This window comes from Octopus bimaculoides, chromosome 3 (assembly GCF_046866305.1).
Source record: "Octopus bimaculoides isolate indiv1 chromosome 3, ASM4686630v1, whole genome shotgun sequence".
Lineage (NCBI taxonomy): Eukaryota > Metazoa > Mollusca > Cephalopoda > Octopoda > Octopodidae > Octopus > Octopus bimaculoides.
The window spans coordinates 139,655,350-139,677,107 of record NC_142930.1 but is presented as its reverse complement, the minus strand read 5'-3'; the positions used below and the strand labels follow the sequence as shown (position 1 = coordinate 139,677,107).

The 21,758-nt window shown below is 38.3% G+C and overlaps 1 protein-coding gene across 4 annotated transcripts in view; it reads right to left on the bottom strand.

Moving 5' to 3' along the window:
- The window catches only part of LOC106876733 (solute carrier family 12 member 2), a 127,959-nt gene that overhangs the window by 61,376 nt on the left and 44,825 nt on the right, over nt 1–21,758 (bottom strand). For 3 of the 4 annotated variants that reach the window (XM_052966113.2, XM_052966114.2, XM_089349740.1), the window contains one exon: nt 11,201–11,300. In XM_052966113.2, coding sequence (XP_052822073.1) covers nt 11,201–11,300 — 100 coding nt within the window. Of the gene's footprint in view, nt 1–11,200; nt 11,301–14,863; nt 14,939–21,758 lie in introns of those variants that run through there. The other variant, XM_014925414.3, reaches the window with a different exon arrangement.

Sequence of the window (21,758 nt, the reverse complement as noted above, 5' to 3'; positions counted from 1 at the left end):
CTTTTTTACCTTACTTTCCTTCACCTACCGTCTCTCCGTATTCTTTCTGTTGAAGAGCGTAGCTCGAAACGTCAAAGACTTTCCGTATTCCCGAGCGTCATACTAATATATACTTTTGTTATTTACACCACCTGTCCTCGTCTGTTGTTATTTTTTGTATATTCTCCCATATATATATATATATATATATATATATATATATATTCATCTTTATATATATATATATTCATCTTTATATATATATATATATATATATATATATATATATATATATTCATATTTATATATATACTGGGTTGTCCGGAAAGTTCGTGCCGATTTTTAAAGGAAAGAAAAAGGTCAATAAATACTTGCCATGACATTTTTAATCAATCAAATATGAACCATTTTGTTGCGCAATGCGTTTTCATCTTTCCTTTAACTTGAAAATACCCTCTCCCCAGAATTGAGGTGGTTTTATGGCAACAAATTCATCAAGATATCTTTTTACGTTATCCAAGGAATTGAAATTTTTACCATTAAGACTATTCTGCAGAGACTTGAATAAGTGGAAATCCGAAGGAGCAATATCTGGTGAATATGGAGGGTCGGGTAACACAACCCAGTCGAGCTGCAATAAAATTTATCTGGTTCCCAAAGAAACATGCTGTCTTGCATTATCATGTTGGAAAACAACACCCTTCCTGTTGGACGTTTCTCTTGAATTGCTGCTTTTAACTCGTACAGTTGTGTGCAATATTTCTCAGAATTAATTGTCTGGTTACTTGGGAGAATCTCATAGTACAGAATTCTTTTCCAATCCTACCAGACACAAAGCAAGACGTTTTTAGGGTGAAGACCCACTTTTAGATTGGCTAAGGGTGGCTCATGTCGCTTACTCCAGGATCGTTTTCTCTGAACATTTCGGTAGATAATCCATTTCTCATCACTTGTCACAATTTGCTTTAAAAAAAGGCGCGTTTTCATTCCGTTTATAAAGCGAATTACAGATGGAAATGCGATCCAAAAGGTTCTTCTCACTCAACTCATGTGGTACCCAAACATCGTAGCGATTTGTGTACCGAAGCTTTACCAGGTGCTCATGAATGACGGATTTTGATAGGTTGAGGCTTTCTGCCAATTCCCGGTTTGTGCAATGTGGGTTATTCTCAATTAATGACTTGATTTGGTCATCATCTGTAGTGGATGGTTTGCCTAATCGCTCTTTATCAATAAGGCTACAATCTCCAGCTCGGAACCTTGCGAACCACTTCTGTACAGTTCTTTCGGATAAACAAACATCACCGTAAACTGCGCATATTTCTTTGGTTGCTTGTGAGGCATTTTTGCCTTTACGGAAAAAGAAAAGCATCAAGTGCCGAAAATGAACTTTCTTATCTTCCATTTTAAAGGGTTACAGATTTAGCACAGGTTATAGGAACATAAACCTTCTTCCACGAAAAGATAGCTTAAACTGTGCTCTAAATGGAGGTGTAGTCAAATCCTATTTTATGGACTCAACCATGTTCTAAAATAAGTTGAAAGGTAAGCTACTATAAATCGGCACGAACTTTCCGGACAACCTAATGTGGAGAAAATCGACCCCAGGACTTATTCTATCGGTCACTTTTGCCGAACTGCTAGTTACGGGGACGTAAACACACCAGCATCGGTTGTCAAGCGATGTTGAGGGGACAAACACAGACACACAAACATATACACACACATACATACATATATATACACATATACGACGGTCTTCTTTCAGTTTCCGTCTACCAAATCAACTCACAAGGTTTTGGTCGGCCCTAGGCTATAGTAGAAAACACTTGCCGAAGGTGCCACGCAGTGGGATTGAACCCGGAACCATGTGATTGGTAAGCAAGCTTCTTACCCACAACCACTCCTGCACCTATATATATACATATAAATATATATATACATATATATATATATATACACGCGCACACACACACGTGTGTGTGTGTGTGTGTGTGTGAGTATACATGCAGGTTAAAAAGTTCGCTTGTTAACCTGCGTGCTTGTACCTTGAAAATTTTTCTTTATATTTAATATGTAGATTTCTTTCAAACCTGGCAGACTGAAGCTTCACTCACACATACATTCACTCTCATAAATACCGTAGCAGGGGGTCTCTCTAGGGATAAATATATATTCATTATGTGACATACATTGAATAAGGAAAAAAAATATACATTCCAAACTGTCCCCTCCACAATTAATCCCCACGTCTCCGCCCTGAAGTCTCTAAGGTCAAACCTCCAAGAAAGAGATATTAGTCTCAACTAACAATGTTTGACAATTGTAAATAACCATTACTCTATTAACTTATATTATTGATGTCCAATACCTGTTCGCTTACTACTAGCTACCTTCCTCAATCACCATATGTATATGTGTGTGTGTGTGTGTGTGTGTGTGTGTGTGCGTATGTATATATATATATATATATATGTTCTGAGAAGCGTTTGAGGTGTTGCCTTCAAGGTATCTTATAAGACTGAGAACCACGCAATTCATAAGATTAAATAGCATTGTTGTAGTAGTAGCAGGAACAGCGTTTGTTGTTCATCTCGCACCACTTAGTTTTAAAGTGATAATTCTTTTGTCTATTCCCTACACTTCACCTGAGACTTCTCCTATACATACGTACATACATACATACTGTAACATAAAGAAGACAAGATTGTCACTTAGAGATTTCTTTTATATATATGTATATCGATGGGAAAAGTGTAGATAAATTAACAAAATAAAAGAATAAGAAGAGAGAAAGTGTTCAAAAGAAACAAAAAGCAACAGAAATACATTTTATTTTTCATTCTAAAAATGCTTAAACGCAGTTGACCGTCATGCCATCCTAACTTTCTATGAAAAAATACACTAGCTCCTTTTATACTTGTCCTGATAAACAGGACTCATTTCATTCGTTGAAATTGTATCTACTAAACTGTGTGCATTTTTTTATTTTTCTTCTTATCTTAACTATCGTATTCGTAGGGTGAAGAATTGTAATGAGCGTGTGAGAAAGGTACTGGCTGTCGTTGTTGTAGTTTGTATCCAGGTAAGCTCTGATCGAGCGAGATCGGTGATTAAAAGCGTTTCTGTCTTGAAGCCCTCCCGTCTTTCTTTCGAATATACTACACGTGAGGTAGGTATAACACACATGCATACACTTTCTTTTTTTTTTTTTTGTGGCTGCGTGATAAGAAGTTTGCTTCCCATGCACAAGATTCTGGATTCAGTTCCACCCCGAGCAAGTGTTTTCTATTATAGCCTCGGGCTGACCAAAGCCTTGAGAGTGAATTCAGAAGACGGAAACTGAAAGAAGCCCGTTGCATATATATATATATATATATATGTGTGTGTGTGTCTTCGTTTGCTTTGCCACCAGCACCACCGCTTAACAACCGGTGTTGGTGTATGTCCCCGTAACTTAGCAGGTCGGCAAAGAGGCCGATACAATAAACACCAGGCTTCAAGAAAAATAAGTACTAGGATCGATTCATTCAACTAAAAATCCTTCGAAGCGGTGCCCCAGCTTGGCAGCAGTCTAATGACTGAGGCGCAATGGCCCAGTGGTTAGGGCAGCGGACTCGCGGTCAGAAGATCGCGGTTTCGATTCCCAGACCGGGCGTTGTGTGTGTTTATTGAGCGAAAACACCTAAAGCTCCACGAGGCTCCGGCAGTGAGGGGGGGGGGCCCCTGTTGTACTCTTTCGCTCCAAATTTCTCTCACTCTTTCTTCCTGTTTCTTGAGTAACGCTGCGATGGGAAACACATACGCCATAGAAACCGGGAAACCGGGCCCATGAGCCTGGCTAGGCTTTAAAAGGGCGCATAATAAAAATAAAATGGTCGGTTGGACAGAGTATCGGAATTTCAACTCCAGGATTTTAAGTTCAAATACAGTATAGACGTATTTTGTGCAGTGTATTGAATTTGAAATGAATTTATGAATTTTTGTGGTGTATTTGATTTACTATGTCTTTGTTAAAACGATCGTTAAAAATGCTAAAAGCTACATAGCCTGGAAGAAATTCATCTCACATCCACTTAGCACCATTGAAACACTTACCTACGAGGGAGAACCTACGTTAGACATGGCCACCTTTTTCAAGTAATACATGAGACATAGCAGGCCGCACTACTAAAAAGTGAAGGTAATTTTTCGTCAGGTGTTCCTTTCAGAATCTCATGCAGACAGCAGATTGCCTTTCACTGATCTACATAGTCCCTCGACCAAGTAGGAGTGGCAGTCAAATCGCCCTCAAATCACATCCCGCCACTTTAGAAATGAACAGATAAGATAATGTCTTCCTGGGTTCCCAGCATTTGAAAATATGAGGCTGTCACGGTTGGGGTAATTTTGATTATAGGTCTGTTCGATTAGGTCTGACATAGGATTAAAAAATGCCACTATTGGAACAAGATCTCCATTTACGAGATACATTCATATATCGTTTGTTTCTCACTGCGTTATTCATACCATGTCTGGTCACATGAGCTGCTCTGTTTCTTTAGACATCATGCGTATGAGAGTCAATAGTTAGATTAATGTTAAAATATTTAACGCAGGGAACATCAAAAAGCTCATGCAAAATAATTATGCAAAGAAGAAAAAACAGTCATTGACTAATATTATTTCTAAATATTTTGGTAAATATAGGGAGATAATTCTAGACACGTTTCTGTTTTATCTTTACCTCATCTGTGAAGCCCAAACTTCCCTATATTTGTCGAAAGTAATGATTGGTGAATCAGTAAATAACTGTACAAATCAGTAAATAAATGTACAATGTTCGACTGGTAATTATGCTATCGACCTCGAAAGGATGAAAGGCAAAATCGATCTCGGCTGAATTTGAACTCAGAACGAAGCGACGAGCGAAATATCGCTAAGCATTTCGTCCAGCGTTCTAACGATTCTGCCAGCTCACCGCCTTAATAATAATAATAATCCTTTCTGTTATAGGCACAAGGCCTGAAATTTGCGGGGAGCGAGGTGAGCCGATTACATCGACCCCAGTGCGTAACTGGTACTTATTTAATCGACCTCGAAAAGATGAAAAGCAAAGTCGACCTCAGCGGAATTTGAACTCAGAACGTAACGGCAGACGAAATACTGCGAAGCATTTCGCCCGGCGTGCTTAACGATTCTGCCAGCTCGCCGCCTTAATGAGGATGACGCTGATGATGATGATGATACAAGCAAGAAATATGGAGTGACAACTGACTAATGAAAAACATGTATAAAATATTTTTGTCAACACTATTTGTCAGTGAGGTGAAAGTAAAACAAAAAAAGTAACACAGATCTAATTTCACGATCAGGTTCCAATTCTTGGTAAAAACGATTTCACTCCAATTAATTGAGAATGTCCTTGAGAAAGACAAGAACATAACAACTTCTTAATTTCCCTACTTTAAAAATATATACGGATTCGTACTCTACGTAACAAACAATCATTTATGAAATAGGAAAGGAATGGAATTGGTATTAATGTTAGTTAATAAAAAGAGAAAAAGAACGATATAAAAAAAAAAGTAGAGGAGGTAAGGGCAACGCCACCTTGCCGAAGATTCGATCGTCTGGTTTTTGCTTTTACCGAAATCACAGGGATTTGTGCGGTAACTTGGACAAGAGTCTTTTAACACAGCTTCGGGTTGTAGCAGAAGGTTTTTTTTAATACAAAATGAGAGAGAACTTGCGCCAGAAAGAACTTGCGCCAGAGAGAACTTGCGCCCGAGAGAACATTAGAGCCACTTTCGCGTTCTCACCTAATATCACAATATGCCCAATATTAAGATAAAGGCAAAGCAACCGAGGTTGTATAAGAATACAGGAAATTTCACAGGCCTATTTTTTAACTTGGTGTATGTACTGGTCATGAAACATCAGTTCAGATGTTTGTCCTGTATCATAGCTTCCAGCACAGCATGACGGTATGTTGCCACCTGCACCACTTGCCTCCATTGGGCTGTTACCACCACCAACTTTGAAGCTAAGGCGAAGGTTAATTATTTTTGTCATACTTTATTCGAATAAATAGAAACGCTACTAAACGCACACACACATATGTAAAGTGTATATGTTCACATTATTAGATGGCCATTGACTAACCCCGAATTTATCTACAGGTTTCGTTTTTCTTCTGCAGATTGTCCAAAATCAACTTTCGCACAATACAAGTTTGGTAGACGACGACTAAACTTACGATTATGTCACTAGTAGTACTGCGTAGTCAGTCGTAGTCTTCGTTGAGTATTGAGTGTCGAAATTTCTTGGAGCCACGGACGACGGACCTTTCGTTACCGTAGTGGGGAGATCACACATTTGTAGCAATGAAATACTGTCTGTTCCATAACTCCAGGAGCACGGAGGCGAGAGCAGTTGGAATGCTCTGATTCCCTACATGGATACGTCTCCTGCGGAGGTGCTGCATAGTTGAAGTCACTATCTTCATCGAACAAATTTACTCACAGACATGTCCATATATATACGCGCATACTTCACACACACGCACACACATACACTCGCGCGCGCACACACACACACATAATACGAATAATTCATCCATCAAATTTGACGGACGAACCATTAACTGCCAAAATATATAAGTAAAATATCTAAATTCACTCACAAGACAGTGATTGGCCCGGGGCTACAGTAAAAGACACTTGCCCAAGTTGCCGTGCAATGGAATTGAACTCGAAACCATGTGGTTGCAATATACATTGATTTCAAATTTTAGTCTCACACACTTATTGCAGTGGTCCTTCAGTATTTCTAAGCTCTGTAAAAGAACTCGGAAGATCGGGCCTCCAACCAGGCTTTTGCACTGCCCTTAAACCAGGAACTTTTCAGCACCCCCTCGTACACACACATGCGCGCGCGTACACACACACACAGATAGATAGATAGATAGATAGATAGATAGATAGATAGCTCACGATGACGATGGTTATTTCATTTAGATTCTACTACATTTTTATCTGTAATAATTTTGCAACAACAATGAAGAATGGCACAGTTTAATGATAAATATTTCGCCTTATTTATGTATTTATTTATATATTTGCTTATTTCTTTATTTTGTAAAGTGAAATGGGAAGAAAAAATTGTTATTTACGAAATAAGTTCTAAATTAATAGCAGTGACAGTCATAATCTACACTCTGTACCATAACCTACACTTAACAATCTGGACAAGAGAGGAAAATAATAAAAATCGTGTCTCATAAGACTCTATTGTTTACATTCAAGTTATTTTCTTAAGTGCGACCAACTTATTTTATCTTTTTAGAAGAGTACATTGTCTATATTTAAAAAAATCATTTCTTTTCTTTCACACACACACACACACACACATACATACATACATACATACATACATATATGTGTGTGTGTGTGTGTGTGTGTGTGTGTGTGTGTGTGTGTGTGTGTGTGTGTGTGTGTGTGTGTGTGCGTGTGTGTGTGCGTGTGTGTGTGTGGAGGCGCAATGGCCCAGTGGTTAGGGCAGCGGACTCGCGGTCATAGGATCGCGGTTTCGATTCCCAGACCGGGCGTTGTGAGTGTTTATTGAGCGAAAACACCTAAAGCTCCACAAGGCTCCGGCAGGGGATGGTGGTGACCCCTGCTGTACTCTTTCACCACAACTTGCTCTCACACTTACTTCCTGTTTCTCTTGTGCCTGTAATTCAAAGGGTCAGCCTTGTCACACTGTGTCACGCTGAATATCCCCGAGAACTACGTTAAAGGTACACGTGTCTGTGGAGTGCTCAGCCACTTGCACGTTAATTTCACGAGCAGGCTGTTCCGTTGATCGGATCAACTGGAACCCTCGACGTCGTAAGCGACGGAGTGCCAACAACATATATGTAGGTATGTATGTAGGTAGGTAGGCCAATTGAAATGAGTAGGTTTTGTGACTTACTAAGCGGCACGATTGCAACTATTCTAAATTGTAACAATTTTGAATTTATGACCTTGCACAGTTGCCACAATTTCATGCCAATCCCTCGTCTTACTCTAAAGCAAATTGTTAAAACCAATTGTATTGTTTATGAGAAGTTAATGTCTTTTTAGTAACTGAAAGGGGATGAACTTAAATTAATGAAGAAAAAAAGGACTTGCAAAAAGTATAATAATAAAAATAATGATGATAATAATAATAATAATAATAATAATAATGATGATGATGATGATGATGATGATGATGATGATGATGATGATAATAATCTATCGGAACAAATCAATAAACACTAGCTTGTTTTCCCATGGCAATTTTTAACGTACCTACCCTAATTTAGATTTCGTAATTTCAATTTTTAAAATTCACTTTGAAGATGCATGTTAATTTTCTGAGCACTACTCATTTAAAATCCATTGCACTGTGTAAATTTTTGCTCGTTTGCTTTTTGTCTTTGGTCAGTAAGTGGTATTTCCTATTTGCTTCAATCTAGAAATCAAAGGAAATGACTACAATTCCCTTCAAATTTTTGAAACTGATCTACTTTCCATTACATTTCCGACAGATTTAACTCTGATTTGTTGAAGCACAAATATCGTTATAACAAATATTCTGCTCAACACCACGGATTTACTTATCAGTTGCTTGACCTTAATCACTTGAGCATTCCCTTAGTGGCTAACAACGTGTGCATCTCTGACCATGAGCAGGAGTAGTAGGGGAACATCATAGCCATGTGTTGAGAGGGATACTTTTTTATGAACAATAATTTACTTATACGCCTACAATACACAAAGTATTTTAACAACCTTTTATATACAATTCCTAATAAAATTTAATTATAAAAATATAATAAGATCTTTTTAACATGGGGATCCAGTAGAATAAAATAGGAATCAATGGGATTCAAAGGTAAGAAATGGCTGAGAACCACTGGTCTAAAAGACATAGTTCCCTTGCTGGCTCTCATATTCATGTGTGAATACTGACTCCTAGAAGAATCATTCTGATTCGAAACTGCATCACGTTATCGTTGTATTTAATAATCCCTTATATTATTAGATAATTGAAATGTTTATTTCTATGCTGGTACAACAACTGAGAACTCAAACTAATGATTCTACCAGCTCGCCGCTTTTAATGGTTTCAAATTTTAACACAAGGTCGGAAACTTCAGGAGAGGGAGTAAATCGATTGCATCGACACCAGTACATAACTGGTACTTATTTTATCGATTCCGAAAGGATGGAAGACAAAGTCGACCTCGGAGGAAATTTGAATTCGCAACGTAAAGACAGGCGAAACGCTGCCGGTTCACCGCCTTATAATATACTTTTCTTCTTTAAGCACAAGGCTCGAAATTTTGAATTTTGGGAGAGGGGGCCAGTCGATTAGATCAACCCCAGTGCGCAACTGGTACTTAATTTATTGACCCCGATAGGGTGAATGGCAAAATCGACCTCGAATGAAATTTGAACTCACAACGTGAAGACTGACGAAATGCTGCCGCTTCACCGCCTTATAATATACTTTTCTTCTAAAGTATATTTTCTAAAGATGACACCATGAGATTTCAAGAATGTTCCCTTCTCCTACAGTCGTTTAGAACTTCACCTAGAACAAGCCAATGAAGGTGCCTTTTCGCCATCATTTTATCTGCTAGAAAGAACACTTAAATCCCCTTCAGATCACATCCTGCTGTCCGAAATACATTGGATAATGTAGTTTTATATGTCAATAAACTAAGTAACGTCTTGAATGCCTTTGATCATGTTTGTTAGATCAGGATTAGCATGTTGCTCAACAACAACGGCAACACATTTCAATAGGGACATACGAATAAATTTTAAGGAATTTTTACATTCACACTCTATTTTCTTTAGTAGACTTCCATATTTCCAGATCAAAAAGACAATACTAGCATAGCTAGGAATATACCCCGTTACCTTGTATTCATTAGAATAGATTATGTAGGTCCTTTTATATATTCGATAATGTAGGTCCTTTTATATATATAAAAAAAAAAAAGGTGAGATGGTTACAGCTTGAATGCCTTTGATCACAAGTTTGTTCTCTGAGATCCGATATTGCCTAAGCAACAACAGCAGCAAAACCAATAACAAACATAATTTTGCATCATAAAACAAAAGAAGAAACAAAACTGTATATCAGATGCCGAAGATTTTGTAACTCCTAACAGATCCCACACCTGAGGTGTAGAAAGAGCTTCTTTATCAGCAATTCTAAAATCGTGCTGGTATTCCAAGACCAAGGCAAAACCAGCTCTGGCAAGTACAATTCTTGACAGAAGACAAGGCTCACGGAGAAAAATCGCAGAATGGTGAAACGTATTGTATCTGAAAACCATCGAACTACGACAGCATAAGTGACAGCAGAGTTAAACCAGTGTCTTGCCAATGTGATTCAACTGAAGCCATTGAGTGCACCATAAAACTGTATTCCGTGGGAAGGCTACAATTGCTAAGCCTCTCCTGTAAATGGAGAAAGCGGTGACTAGACAAGAGGAAGTGGTCAATGGCTCAATGGAGCCACGTCATCTTCTCTGATGAATCATCATTAACTTTTTCCCTCAGAGCAAGTTTATATCTGGAGACAAGCCAAAGAAACCTTCAATCCTGATTCTTTGGTCCCTACCGTAAAATAAGGCTGTGGCTCTGCGGTGCAGCCATATCATAAAATTCTCTTGACCCTTTTATTGTTCTACACGACAGGGTTAACATCAAGGATAATTGAAGTATTTCGGCAGATCATGTCCATCCTGTGGTAAAAACACTGTTACTTGATGGTAGTGAAATCTTCCCAGGAATATAATACGCCAATTCACACAGCTAATGTTATTCAAAATTGACACAAAAGGCACACAAAAGTAAAATTGACCACCTGAATTAATCCCTATCAATCACTGGATCTCAATATAATTGAACATTTAGAGTGCATTTTGGATAGCAAGTGAGAAGCTCCTCTCCACCATTGTCGCCGAAAGAGTTAAAGCAGGTTCTACTAGAAGAATGGCTCAAAATTCCCCTAACAAACATTCAGAATGTTTACCGAGTTAATTCCTTGGTATTATGACTTCCATTTAATATTGGGAATATACCCGGATGTTAATAATATTCCGTATTCACACTCTGTTCTTAGCGACAAACTCATGTTTTATCACTAAAACGCAATATATGTAAGTAAAATATGTAAATAGATAAGCACATACCGAAAACAATAAGGCGTTTAGCCACTTCCAACAGATCTACTTCCAAGGAATCAACTGGAATGTTCTTCTCAGCCGCCCATTTTCCAGGTGAATGATTTATCTGAAAGAAGAAGAATCATGAGACCAACTGTTTTATTGACATAAAACATTTTTTCGTAAATCAATCATTTTAGTGACGAATCAAATAGAATATTTCTATGTGATTGAACGCCATTTTTTTAGGCACAGACGAATGAATCTGCCACAGTACTTATTTGTTAAGCCAGGTACTTATTCTATCGGTTCTTTTGCAGAACCGCTAAGTTACGGGGACGCAAACACACCAACGAATGTTGTCAAGCGGTGGTGGTGGGGACAAATGCAGACACAAAGATATGCATACATAGATACACACACACACACACACACACACACACACACATATATATATATATAAACTGGCAACTGGCACTCCGTCGGGTACAACAACGAGGGTTCCAGTTGGTCCGATCAACGGACCAGCTTGCTCGTGAAATTAACGTGCAAATGGCTGAGTACTCCACAGACACGCGTACTCTTAAAGTAGTTCACTGGGAACTTCAGCGTCACACAGAATGTGACAAGGCTGGCCCTTTTTGAATTACAGGTACTACTCATTTTTGCCAGCTGGGTGAACTAGAACAACGTGAAATAAAGTGTCTTGCTCAAGGACATAACGCGTTGCCGGGAATTGAACTCACGAACTTACAATCGTGAGCCGAATACCCTAGCTACTAAGTGACGGGCTTCTTTCAGTTTCCGTCTACCAAATCCACTCACAAAGCTTTGGTTAACCCGAGGCTATAGTAAAAGAAATTTGCCTATGGTGCCACACAGTGGGACTGAACGCGGAATCATGTGGTTGGAAAGCAAGTTTCTTACCACACAGCCGCGCCTGTGCCTATGAATCAAGAATTTTTGTTGTAAGGCATTTAGCATACCGATATTAGTCTATGTATATATAATGTATGTATATATATGTTGTAAGTTGTACGTAGGTATATGTATGTTGTATGTATGTATCAATGCGTGTCTTTGAGGTTGTGCTGTGTTTGTCCCCCACTGCCGCTCAACAACCAGTGTTGGTTTGTTTACATCCCCGTAATATAACGGTTCAGCAAAAGAGACCGATAGAATAAGTGCCAGTCTTAAAAATAAGTGCCTGGGGTTGATTTGTTCGACTAAAACATTCAAGACGGTGCACCAGCATGGCCACAGTGCAATGACTGAAAGAAATAAAAGATAAAACAACGATAACAACAGGAAGAAGAACAATGCTCATGAATCTTTTCTGAGCGTCGTAACTCTTTGGAAGACGGACATCGACGAATGACCACTTTTCAGGAGTGAGTCGATTACATTGACTTTAGTGCTCAGCTAGTACTTATTTCATCGACCGCAAGATGATGAAAGGGAAAGCTGACCTCAGCAGGACTTGATCTCAAAACGTAAACGCCGGAATCACTTGTGTAAAATAATGATTTATTTGTAATTGGGTGAATATAGACCCTTTTGTTTCGTATCGGAGGTCGTTGTCTACATACATTCGACAGCTGTACCGATATGTGGTGTGGTAGCGTAAAACCAGGCGACGGATTAAGTCTGCTCCACATAAATAGGAACAGGCACTCTGACAGGCTTCCGCACGGTTTCCGTAGACCAAATTTCACTCATACAGAAGGCTTTAGTAGACGAGAAGCTTCCCGGAGACAGCTCGTAAAACGAAAACTCGTAAAGCAGAGCAATAATTTCCTGTAGTAGCAATGTTATGAATTGTGATTCGCTCCCAGAAAAATATTTTACATATAAACTTTATAATACTCGTAAATAAATGCCAATAAAACAACAGTAGAATGTAAAGAATATTGTATGTAAAGTACAAGGAATGTCAAGATCATTTATTATAAGAAATATTATTATTATTATAAGCGATTTCTGAATCATTTTCACTCGTACTAGACTTCCAGATAACATCACTTCCAGACACGATCGCCGATTCACAAGCACTCGTTGACAGACTTGTAGATTTCTTTTTAAAAACAAGTCTAGAGTTGTTTACTTAGAAGAAGCTTTTTTCGTTATCTATAAATTTCTCGGTAACACGCAGAAGCATTTGTTATGGTAGTAGTAGAAAATTTTGCACTTCGTTCCAAATTTGTATCTTGTGAGTGAAAAATAAAACTCGTAAACCCGGGATCGCGTAAAGCGAACCCTCGTAAAGTGAGGTATTGTTGTATGTGTATATATATATATATATATATATATATATATTCGATGGGCTTCTTTCAGTTTCCTATTTCTTTATTGCCCACAAAGGGCTAAACATAGAGGGGGTAAACAAGGACAGATAAAGGGATTAAGACGATTACATCGACCCCAGTGCGTAACTGGTACTTAATTTATCGACCCCGAAAGGATTTAAAGGCAAAGTCGATCTCGGCGGAATTTGAACTCAGAACGTAACGGCAGGCGAAATACCGCTAAGCATTTCGCCCGGCGTGCTAACGGTTCTGCCAGCTCGCCGCCTTGCTTTCAGTTTCCGTCAACCAAATCCGCTCACAAGGCTTTGGTTGGCTCAAGGCTATAACAGAATACACTTGCCCAAGGTGCCACACAGAGGGACTGAACCTGAAACTATCTGGTTGGGAAACAAGCTTTTTTACCACACAGCCTACTACGCGGCAGTGGGCAAATGATGTCATCTTTTGCAGTTTTAGGGCGTGTGGATGCCGTGTGAGTGGAATTCGGTGGACGCAAACTCCTCCGAAGCACATCGTGTGTGTGTGTGTGTGTGTGTGTGTGTGTGTGTGTGTGTGCCAAACTAAAATAAGTAGAAGATGGTGCTACAACGTGACTGCGATCCAAAACATCAGACCAGGAAAAATTAATAAATATATATATAAATTAATAAATATATAAATAAATAAATAAATATATAAATATATGAATAAATAAATATATAAATAAATATGAATAGACATGAGAAAAGAATGAAAAAGATCTTTATCAAAATATATTTCTTGAAGAAGAGAGTCATTTATAATATGAAAAAGTAATGTGTGTGTGTGTGTATGTGTGTGTGTGTGTGTGTGCATGTGTGTGTGTGTGTTTGTGTGTGCTCGCGTGCGTATGAGTGTATATGTGTATAAGTCTATATGTATACGTGTGTGTGTAAATAGATAGCTCGAGAATGAGAGCAGGATGGGACAATCAAAATGAAATGGCAAAATAAAGCATATATGTGTGTATGTGTGTGTTAATAATCCTCAAATTTGGGGGGAGGGATTAAGTTGATTACCGACCCCAGTGCGTAACTGGTACTTATTTAATCGACCCCGAAAGGATGAAAAGCGAAGTCGACCCTAGTGGAATTTGAACTCATATGTGATTGTTAATAATAAAACGAAACAAAATATAGGATTTTATGTACGTTTGTATGTATGTATATGTACATAGGTACGCATGTGTGTGTGTGTGTGTGTGTACAAATACATACAGTTTTGAAAATTCAAAATTTTTTTACACACCATTATCCAGAAACGATAATAAATACAGTAACGTTTCTTTAAGCTAGTGTGTGATATCCTTCATAAGTTTGTTTTTGTTTTAAAATTCTGTTTGAATCGTTAGATAGGAATGAATTACCTTGTAAGAGACTTCGTTTAAGTGCTGATCCGAAGTTTCGGCGTCTCCAACTCGAGTCATTTAATCAGTAAATTAAAGATCGCAAATTCAGGCGAATTATTAGCTTCTTTTAATCCTTTAAAGAAGTTTCCAACTCAAATTAAATTTTATATATATACGGCGTTTCCAAACTATAAAAGAAGCTCATTATGATTGGCTGGATGGCTAAACTGAACTGACCTGTATAAACTCAGCAGGGTGCAGACCCCACTGAGTTAGGAATCAGACACACACACACACACACGTTCGTTTTATTCTATTTCATTATTTGTTTGTTTGTTTGTTACTCTAGCTCATAGCTTTCAAATGAAATTTGCTACATTGAAAGAACAGGAAGCTGATGTAAGGTACATATTAGTATAGGTATATCTATTTAATTGGTTCATTCATCGTAGACGAAAGTACTGACCCTGTATCGAATGCTATGGCTTGTTGACACGGATGCCTAAAGACTTGCTAAGGTCCGAAAGAAATGATTCTAAGATAAAGGCTTTAAAAGCAACTCAAATATATCAATGATTTTAATGTTTAAGACGAGATCCAGGTATCAGAGTTAAACACGTGAGTCTTAAAGCGATGTGCCTATAAAACAAACGAATATCTGTGTCTTTCATTAAAGCAAACAAAAACGATTTTGCAAATGAGGTCCCTGGCAATATGTAGGGTGTCCAGGGAAAATAAGGAAGAAGTTTATTCAGCGGTCACTAATGGATAATTAATTTAAGTAACATACAGTTCTTAAGTTGAGGTTTCTTTAAGACTTCTTCCGTATTTCCTTAGCGTCAAACTAATACACCTCGTTTGTTGTTCTCTGTCTTTGTCTTTTGTTTGTTTGTTATTTTTTTTAAACCATATATCTGACTACCACTGACTAGAAATTTTTAGGACTTCGGATAATAAGTGAGCAGTAGTAATAATAATAATAATAATAATAATAATAATAATAATAATAATAATAATAATAATGTGGCTTTCATGGCTTCTCATCTTAACTGATTGGAAGTGTTATCATGTACATTGTTTTGTCTTGGTATAAAACATGAGCTACAGCAAACATTCTGCTCAATACCACAGATTTGCTTGTCAGTTGTTTGACCTTAACCAGTTGAGCATGTCCCTTGGTGGCTGACGATATGTGCATCTCTGATCACAAGCAGAAGTGGTGGGGGAGCATCATAGCCATGTGTTGAGAGGAGTTCTTTGGGGTTTGGATAATTCACTCTGGAAACTTGGCTGTTTCGTTCAACATCCTTAAACAACCCTTATTCAGGGACCTTTTGAGCGAGATGGGCTACTTGACCTGAAGAAAATTCAAACTGGGCCTCACCTGCAAGGTCTTGTGCTTTTAATCTTGATACGAGATCACCATGTTGCGCACTTATGATTGTGATGCATATGCCTGGTGTACACTTATCAGACGGGTATTCATGATGGGTATACTGGCCTTCGTATATTTTACCCCAGTGCCACTTTGATGGCATGCACTGCTCTCTCACTCAATAATAATAATGACAATAATAATAATAATAATAATAATAATAATAATAATAATAATAATCCTTTCTACTATAGGCACAAGGCCTGAAATTTGGCGGGGAGGGGGTAAGTCGATCACATTGACCCCAGTGTTTCACTGGTAATTATTTCATCGACTCCGAAAGGATGAAAGGCAAAGTTGACCTCGGCAGAATTTGAACTCAAAACGTAAGGACGGACGAAATGCCTCGAAGCATTTTGCCTCAATAATAATACATACATATGTGTATTCTATAGGTGCAGGTGTATGTGTGTGAGTGTGTGTGTGTGTGGGGGGGGGTCTGTGTGTCTGTGTCTGTGTCTGTGTTTGTGTGTGTGTGTGTGTGTGTGTGTGTCTGTGTGTGTATCTGTCTGGTTTTGTGTTTGTCCGCAACACTAGTTGACAACAGTTGTTGGTTTGTTTACGTACCTGCAACTTAGCGATTCAGCAAAACTTTTCTACCAAGATTTAATACTAAATCAGGGGTGCACCCCATACGCGAGTAAATACGGTATATCGTGTTGTCACATATCAATTGATATGCATCTCATGTATATCTTTAATCACTACTTGCCAAGATGAAGCGTAACAATCTTATATTCGCCCCGGGGAATGGGACGTAAATAAGAAACAAGCGAGAAAAAAAATTGGAATAAAGTTTTAAAACTCTTTTTAATATACCTATATGCTGTATACAGTGGAGGCGCAATGGCCCAGTGGTTAAGGCAGTGGACTCGCGGTCAAAGGATCGCGGTTTCGATTCCCAGACCGGGCGTTGTGAGTGTTTATTGAGCGAAAACACCTAAAAGCTCCACGAGGCTCCGGCAGCGGATGGTGGTGAGCCCTGCTGTACTCTTTCACCACAACTTTCTCTTACTTTCTGTTTTGTCTGTATTTTGTCACGCTGAATATCCCCGAGAACTACGTTAAAGGTACACGTGTCTGTGGAGTGCTCAGCCACTTGCACGCTAATTTCAACTGGAACCCTCGACGTCGTAAGCGACGGAGTGCCAACAACATGCTGTATACTAACTTTGTCTGTTGATGGTATGGCGCAGAGTTTTTATTTTTTAAAAAATCGAAGCGGATCACAGGACAAAAAAGATCGAGAAGCACTGCTCTAGATAGTAATCTTCAATCACTATAAATATCTGACATATACTGAGAAAGACTAACAAAATCTAATAAAACTAAAACATGTCCGGGATTGCTCCCGTTATTGCCAAGATCATATTATTTATTACCTCCCTACTAATATTTCTGTCTTCTCATTGCATACATAATTATAATTTTGAACAATTAATACTTCGGAGTTATTACATTTTTATCTTCACCAAATTTAATTAACATTGTAATTAAATCTTTTATTTTTCTCTCCTCGGTACAACAATAATTTTAATTAATCTCTCTCTGTCTCTCTATCTCTCCCTCTCCCTCTTTCCCTCTCTTTGTCTCTCTCTCTCTCTCTCTCTCTCTCTCTCTCTCTCTCTCTCTCTTCCTTTTTTTCTTACTACTTAACTATAGTTAAATTCGTTGAGAAAGAATTCAGTCTAGTCGTGACAAAACTTCAAGTTATGTTCCTTCAATATAATACATCCTTAAGACGGCGAGCTGGTAGGAACGTTCGCACACCGGGCGAAATGCTTAGCAGTATTTCGTCTGCCTTTACGTTCTGAGTTCAAATTCCGCCGAGGTCGACTTTGCCTTTCATCCTTTCAGGGTCGATAAATTAAGTACAGTTGCGTACTGTGGTCGAGCTAATCGACTAGCTCCCTCCCCAAAAATTTCGGGCCTTGTGCCTAGAGTAGAAAAGAATATAATAGATCCTTCGATATAATAGAATATTAACTATTGTTTATGTATTTGCCATGGGACAAATCCAACTCTCTCGAATGCATGGACAATGTTACTGGTGTCTCCTAATTTCATGTACCCGTGCCACACTTTCTGTTGATGAATGTTTCTCCTCCAAATTTTGTTGTAGTTAGTCCATCCTTGAGTCACATGAAACAGCTGTTCACTCAGAATACCTATTCAGGACTTCTTCACCTTCTCTCAAGATGTTATTGCTTTCACTGTAGAGTAAGTATACTTGTGATACATTCATTTCTTATTCTGCTGTCCAGTAGGTGTTGTCTGAGTGATGTACAATACGTAAATGCGTTTGGGTTGATATCATGCTTCTATCCACTGTATATACTGTCTATGCTACTACTGACTACAGACAACTCCGACTTTCACATCTTCCAAAATCTACTAAAACATTCCCTTGTCACTCTAGTTTTACTGACAGCACGGCACCATTGGACACAATATACTGATTTCCAAGATAATGGTAACATGTGTCAACGAAAATTAAGGAGATAGTCAGGCTATTGGTATCCATTTTTCTTGTCTGATGACAAACAATCTTTCTTCGACTACCAAATATAAACATATAATCTGACCAAACTCAGTTCCTATATCTTGTGAGAATGCTTTTGCCAGCTCTCTTTGAGGAAACTTTCCCTGCGTAATGATCTGATACGTTAGACTCTTATCTATCCACCCTGATAAAGGGGGCTCTGGATTTTACCAATGTTTTTTTTGCTTCCATTTGTGGCTGCAAATTTCGATCAGCCTCCAAAAACAGCTGTCGGACTTGTAACGTCTTCTACCCTCTAAGTCTTTGAGTCTATGTAATCAGTGTAAATTTGCTCTCTCTCTCTCTCTCTCTCTCTCTCTCTCTCTCGCTCTGTCTCTCTCTCTCTCTCTCTCTCTCTCCCTCTCGCTCTGTCTCTCTCTCTCTCTCTCTCTCTTTGCTCTAATTATATGGATGCATACATACATACATGCATACATACATACATACATACATACATACATACATGCATACATACATACATACATACATACATACGTACGTACGTATGCATGCATGTATGTATGTATGCATGTATGTATATATTTATTTGAATCATTGTCTCCATATCTGCTTACTTGGGATCGCCGTTGTAGCCACTTTTTACCCTGGTAACTTGATCCTCGATAAAGATACCGGAGTGTAAGTTCAATTCAATTGAGCGCTACTATGTATTTTCCATATTCAGATTCTTTCGATCTCATCTGTTGACTATTATATATATATATATATATATATATATATATATATATATATATATATATATATATATATATATATATATATATATATTATATCTTTGACTATTTCTGTCCACTCATGGTTGGGTGCATATTTTATTTTGGAAGACTGAAGCAGAGTATGGGACAAAAAAAAAGCTTGAGAAAGACTGATTTAGGCAAAACATTTTAGTATGTTTACTTTATTTTTCCACGCTTTTAGCCACAAATCTTAACCGTGAATTTAGTGCTTTGTTGATGCTGCTATCAACCGGGATAGTTCATTGAATCCAGCGTCCATTGTGTTTTGAACAGGATGAGGTTAGCTTCCTTGTAAAACATGAGCTTACTCTAATAACCGACCTTAAAATCTCTTCCATATAACTTTCCATTCCATAGTTTTGCATCATTATTCCATTCGATAGTTTTTGTCGGCAGAGTTTCACTGAAAATATCTTTTGATTCACAGAACTCACTCCGTAGTTCCTTCCTGCAATGCAGTTGTTTATTTATATTCTAGATTCCACACAAACTCTGTCTCTAAAGAATTCCCGACTACCCTGGGAATAAGCATTGATAATATATTTAATGCTGCGATATTCAGTTTGTGGCTTTAAGGAAAATTTATCGTTGATCGTCGAATATTCATGAAATTTCTTACAACAGCAAAGCTTGACATATCATTCGTAGTTCACATTTAAGGCAAATTAGTTTATCTGTGAATATTTCTCATCAGAGTGGAGGCGCAATGGCCCAGTGGTTAGGGCAGCGGACTCGCGGTCATAGGATCGCGGTTTCGATTCCCACACCGGGCGTTGTGAGTGTTTATTGAGCGAAAACACCTAAAGCTTCACGAAGCTCCGGCAAGGGATGGTGGCGAACCCTGCTGTACTCTTTCACCACAACTTTCTCTCACTCTTACTTCCTGTTTCTCTTGTGCCTGTAATTCAAAGGGTCAGCCTTGTCACACTGTGTCACGCTGAATATCCCCGAGAACTACGTTAAAGGTACACGTGTCTGTGGAGTGCTCAGCCACTTGCACGTTAATTTCACGAGCAGGCTGTTCCGTTGATCGGATCAACTGGAACCCTCGACGTCGTAAGCGACGGAGTGCCATCAACAACAAATCTCTCATCAGCAGCTTCTGCAAATTTTGGATAGTCTATCATAAACCCGCAGTTGGTGGTTCGTAAATTCATTATTGTCTTTGCATGTATTGCTTGTGTTCAACTTCCAATGTGTTTCCGTACCCTGCCGATGTTCCTATCGGAACATCAACTAGCCACGAGTTATCATTTGGATCGATCTCTTTGCTTCAGTCTATTGGTAAATGGTAACTGCAACACAACACAATAAGACATTTAATGTCCAAAAGCTGGGTGCTTGAATTTGTACTAGGTGTCTTTTAGCAACTTGGTTGCTCACAGATAACATCAAGTTAGTAGGTTATTCTATTTATTTGTGTCACAATAGTCCTTTCAATTAGTGCTTTATCAGTGTAAATATTGAAGTTTTATCTTACTTTCATCCGTGTTTTGAGCTCTTTATATACTTCATTCATTTCTACATGTCCTTAAGCGGCTACCGTTTATTCAAGCAGTGGAGGCAGTCTCTTCTCAGTGTAATTGTGATGACGTTTACTTCGACCGTGGATCAAATCTTTTGCAATTATTTTGATGACAGATTCTACTAGGCTGTTGTTGCCTTTATTTGCTGTGCGACATTGCTTGTTGACTTTCGCTACGTAAATCAGCGTATTTCATGTCAATGAAAGCAGTTTGTTGGAACAATGGCTTTCACTGAAATATAAGTTATTAGAATATTTTACATCCCAGTAGCTTCTTCATGGAACCGATCAACGGAGCTTCCCTAACCCTCTTTGTAGAATTGGTATAGGACTTGATTCAATTAAAAAAAAATCTACAAGAATTTTTTTTATTTCTTCTTTGATAGAACTACAATCTATGATAGGTGACATCAATTTTCTAAGTTACCATGGCTTATGTAACAACAACAACAACAACAACAACAGCAAGAAGGAGAAGAAGAAGAAGAAGAAGAAGAAGAAGAAGAAGAAGAAGAAGAAGAAGAAGAAGAAGAAGAAGAATTCTTTCTACTATAGCCTCAAGGCCCGAAATTTTAGGGGAGGAGGTCAGTCGATTACATCGACCCTGGTACTCAACTGGTACTTATTTTATCGACCTCGAATGGATAACAAGC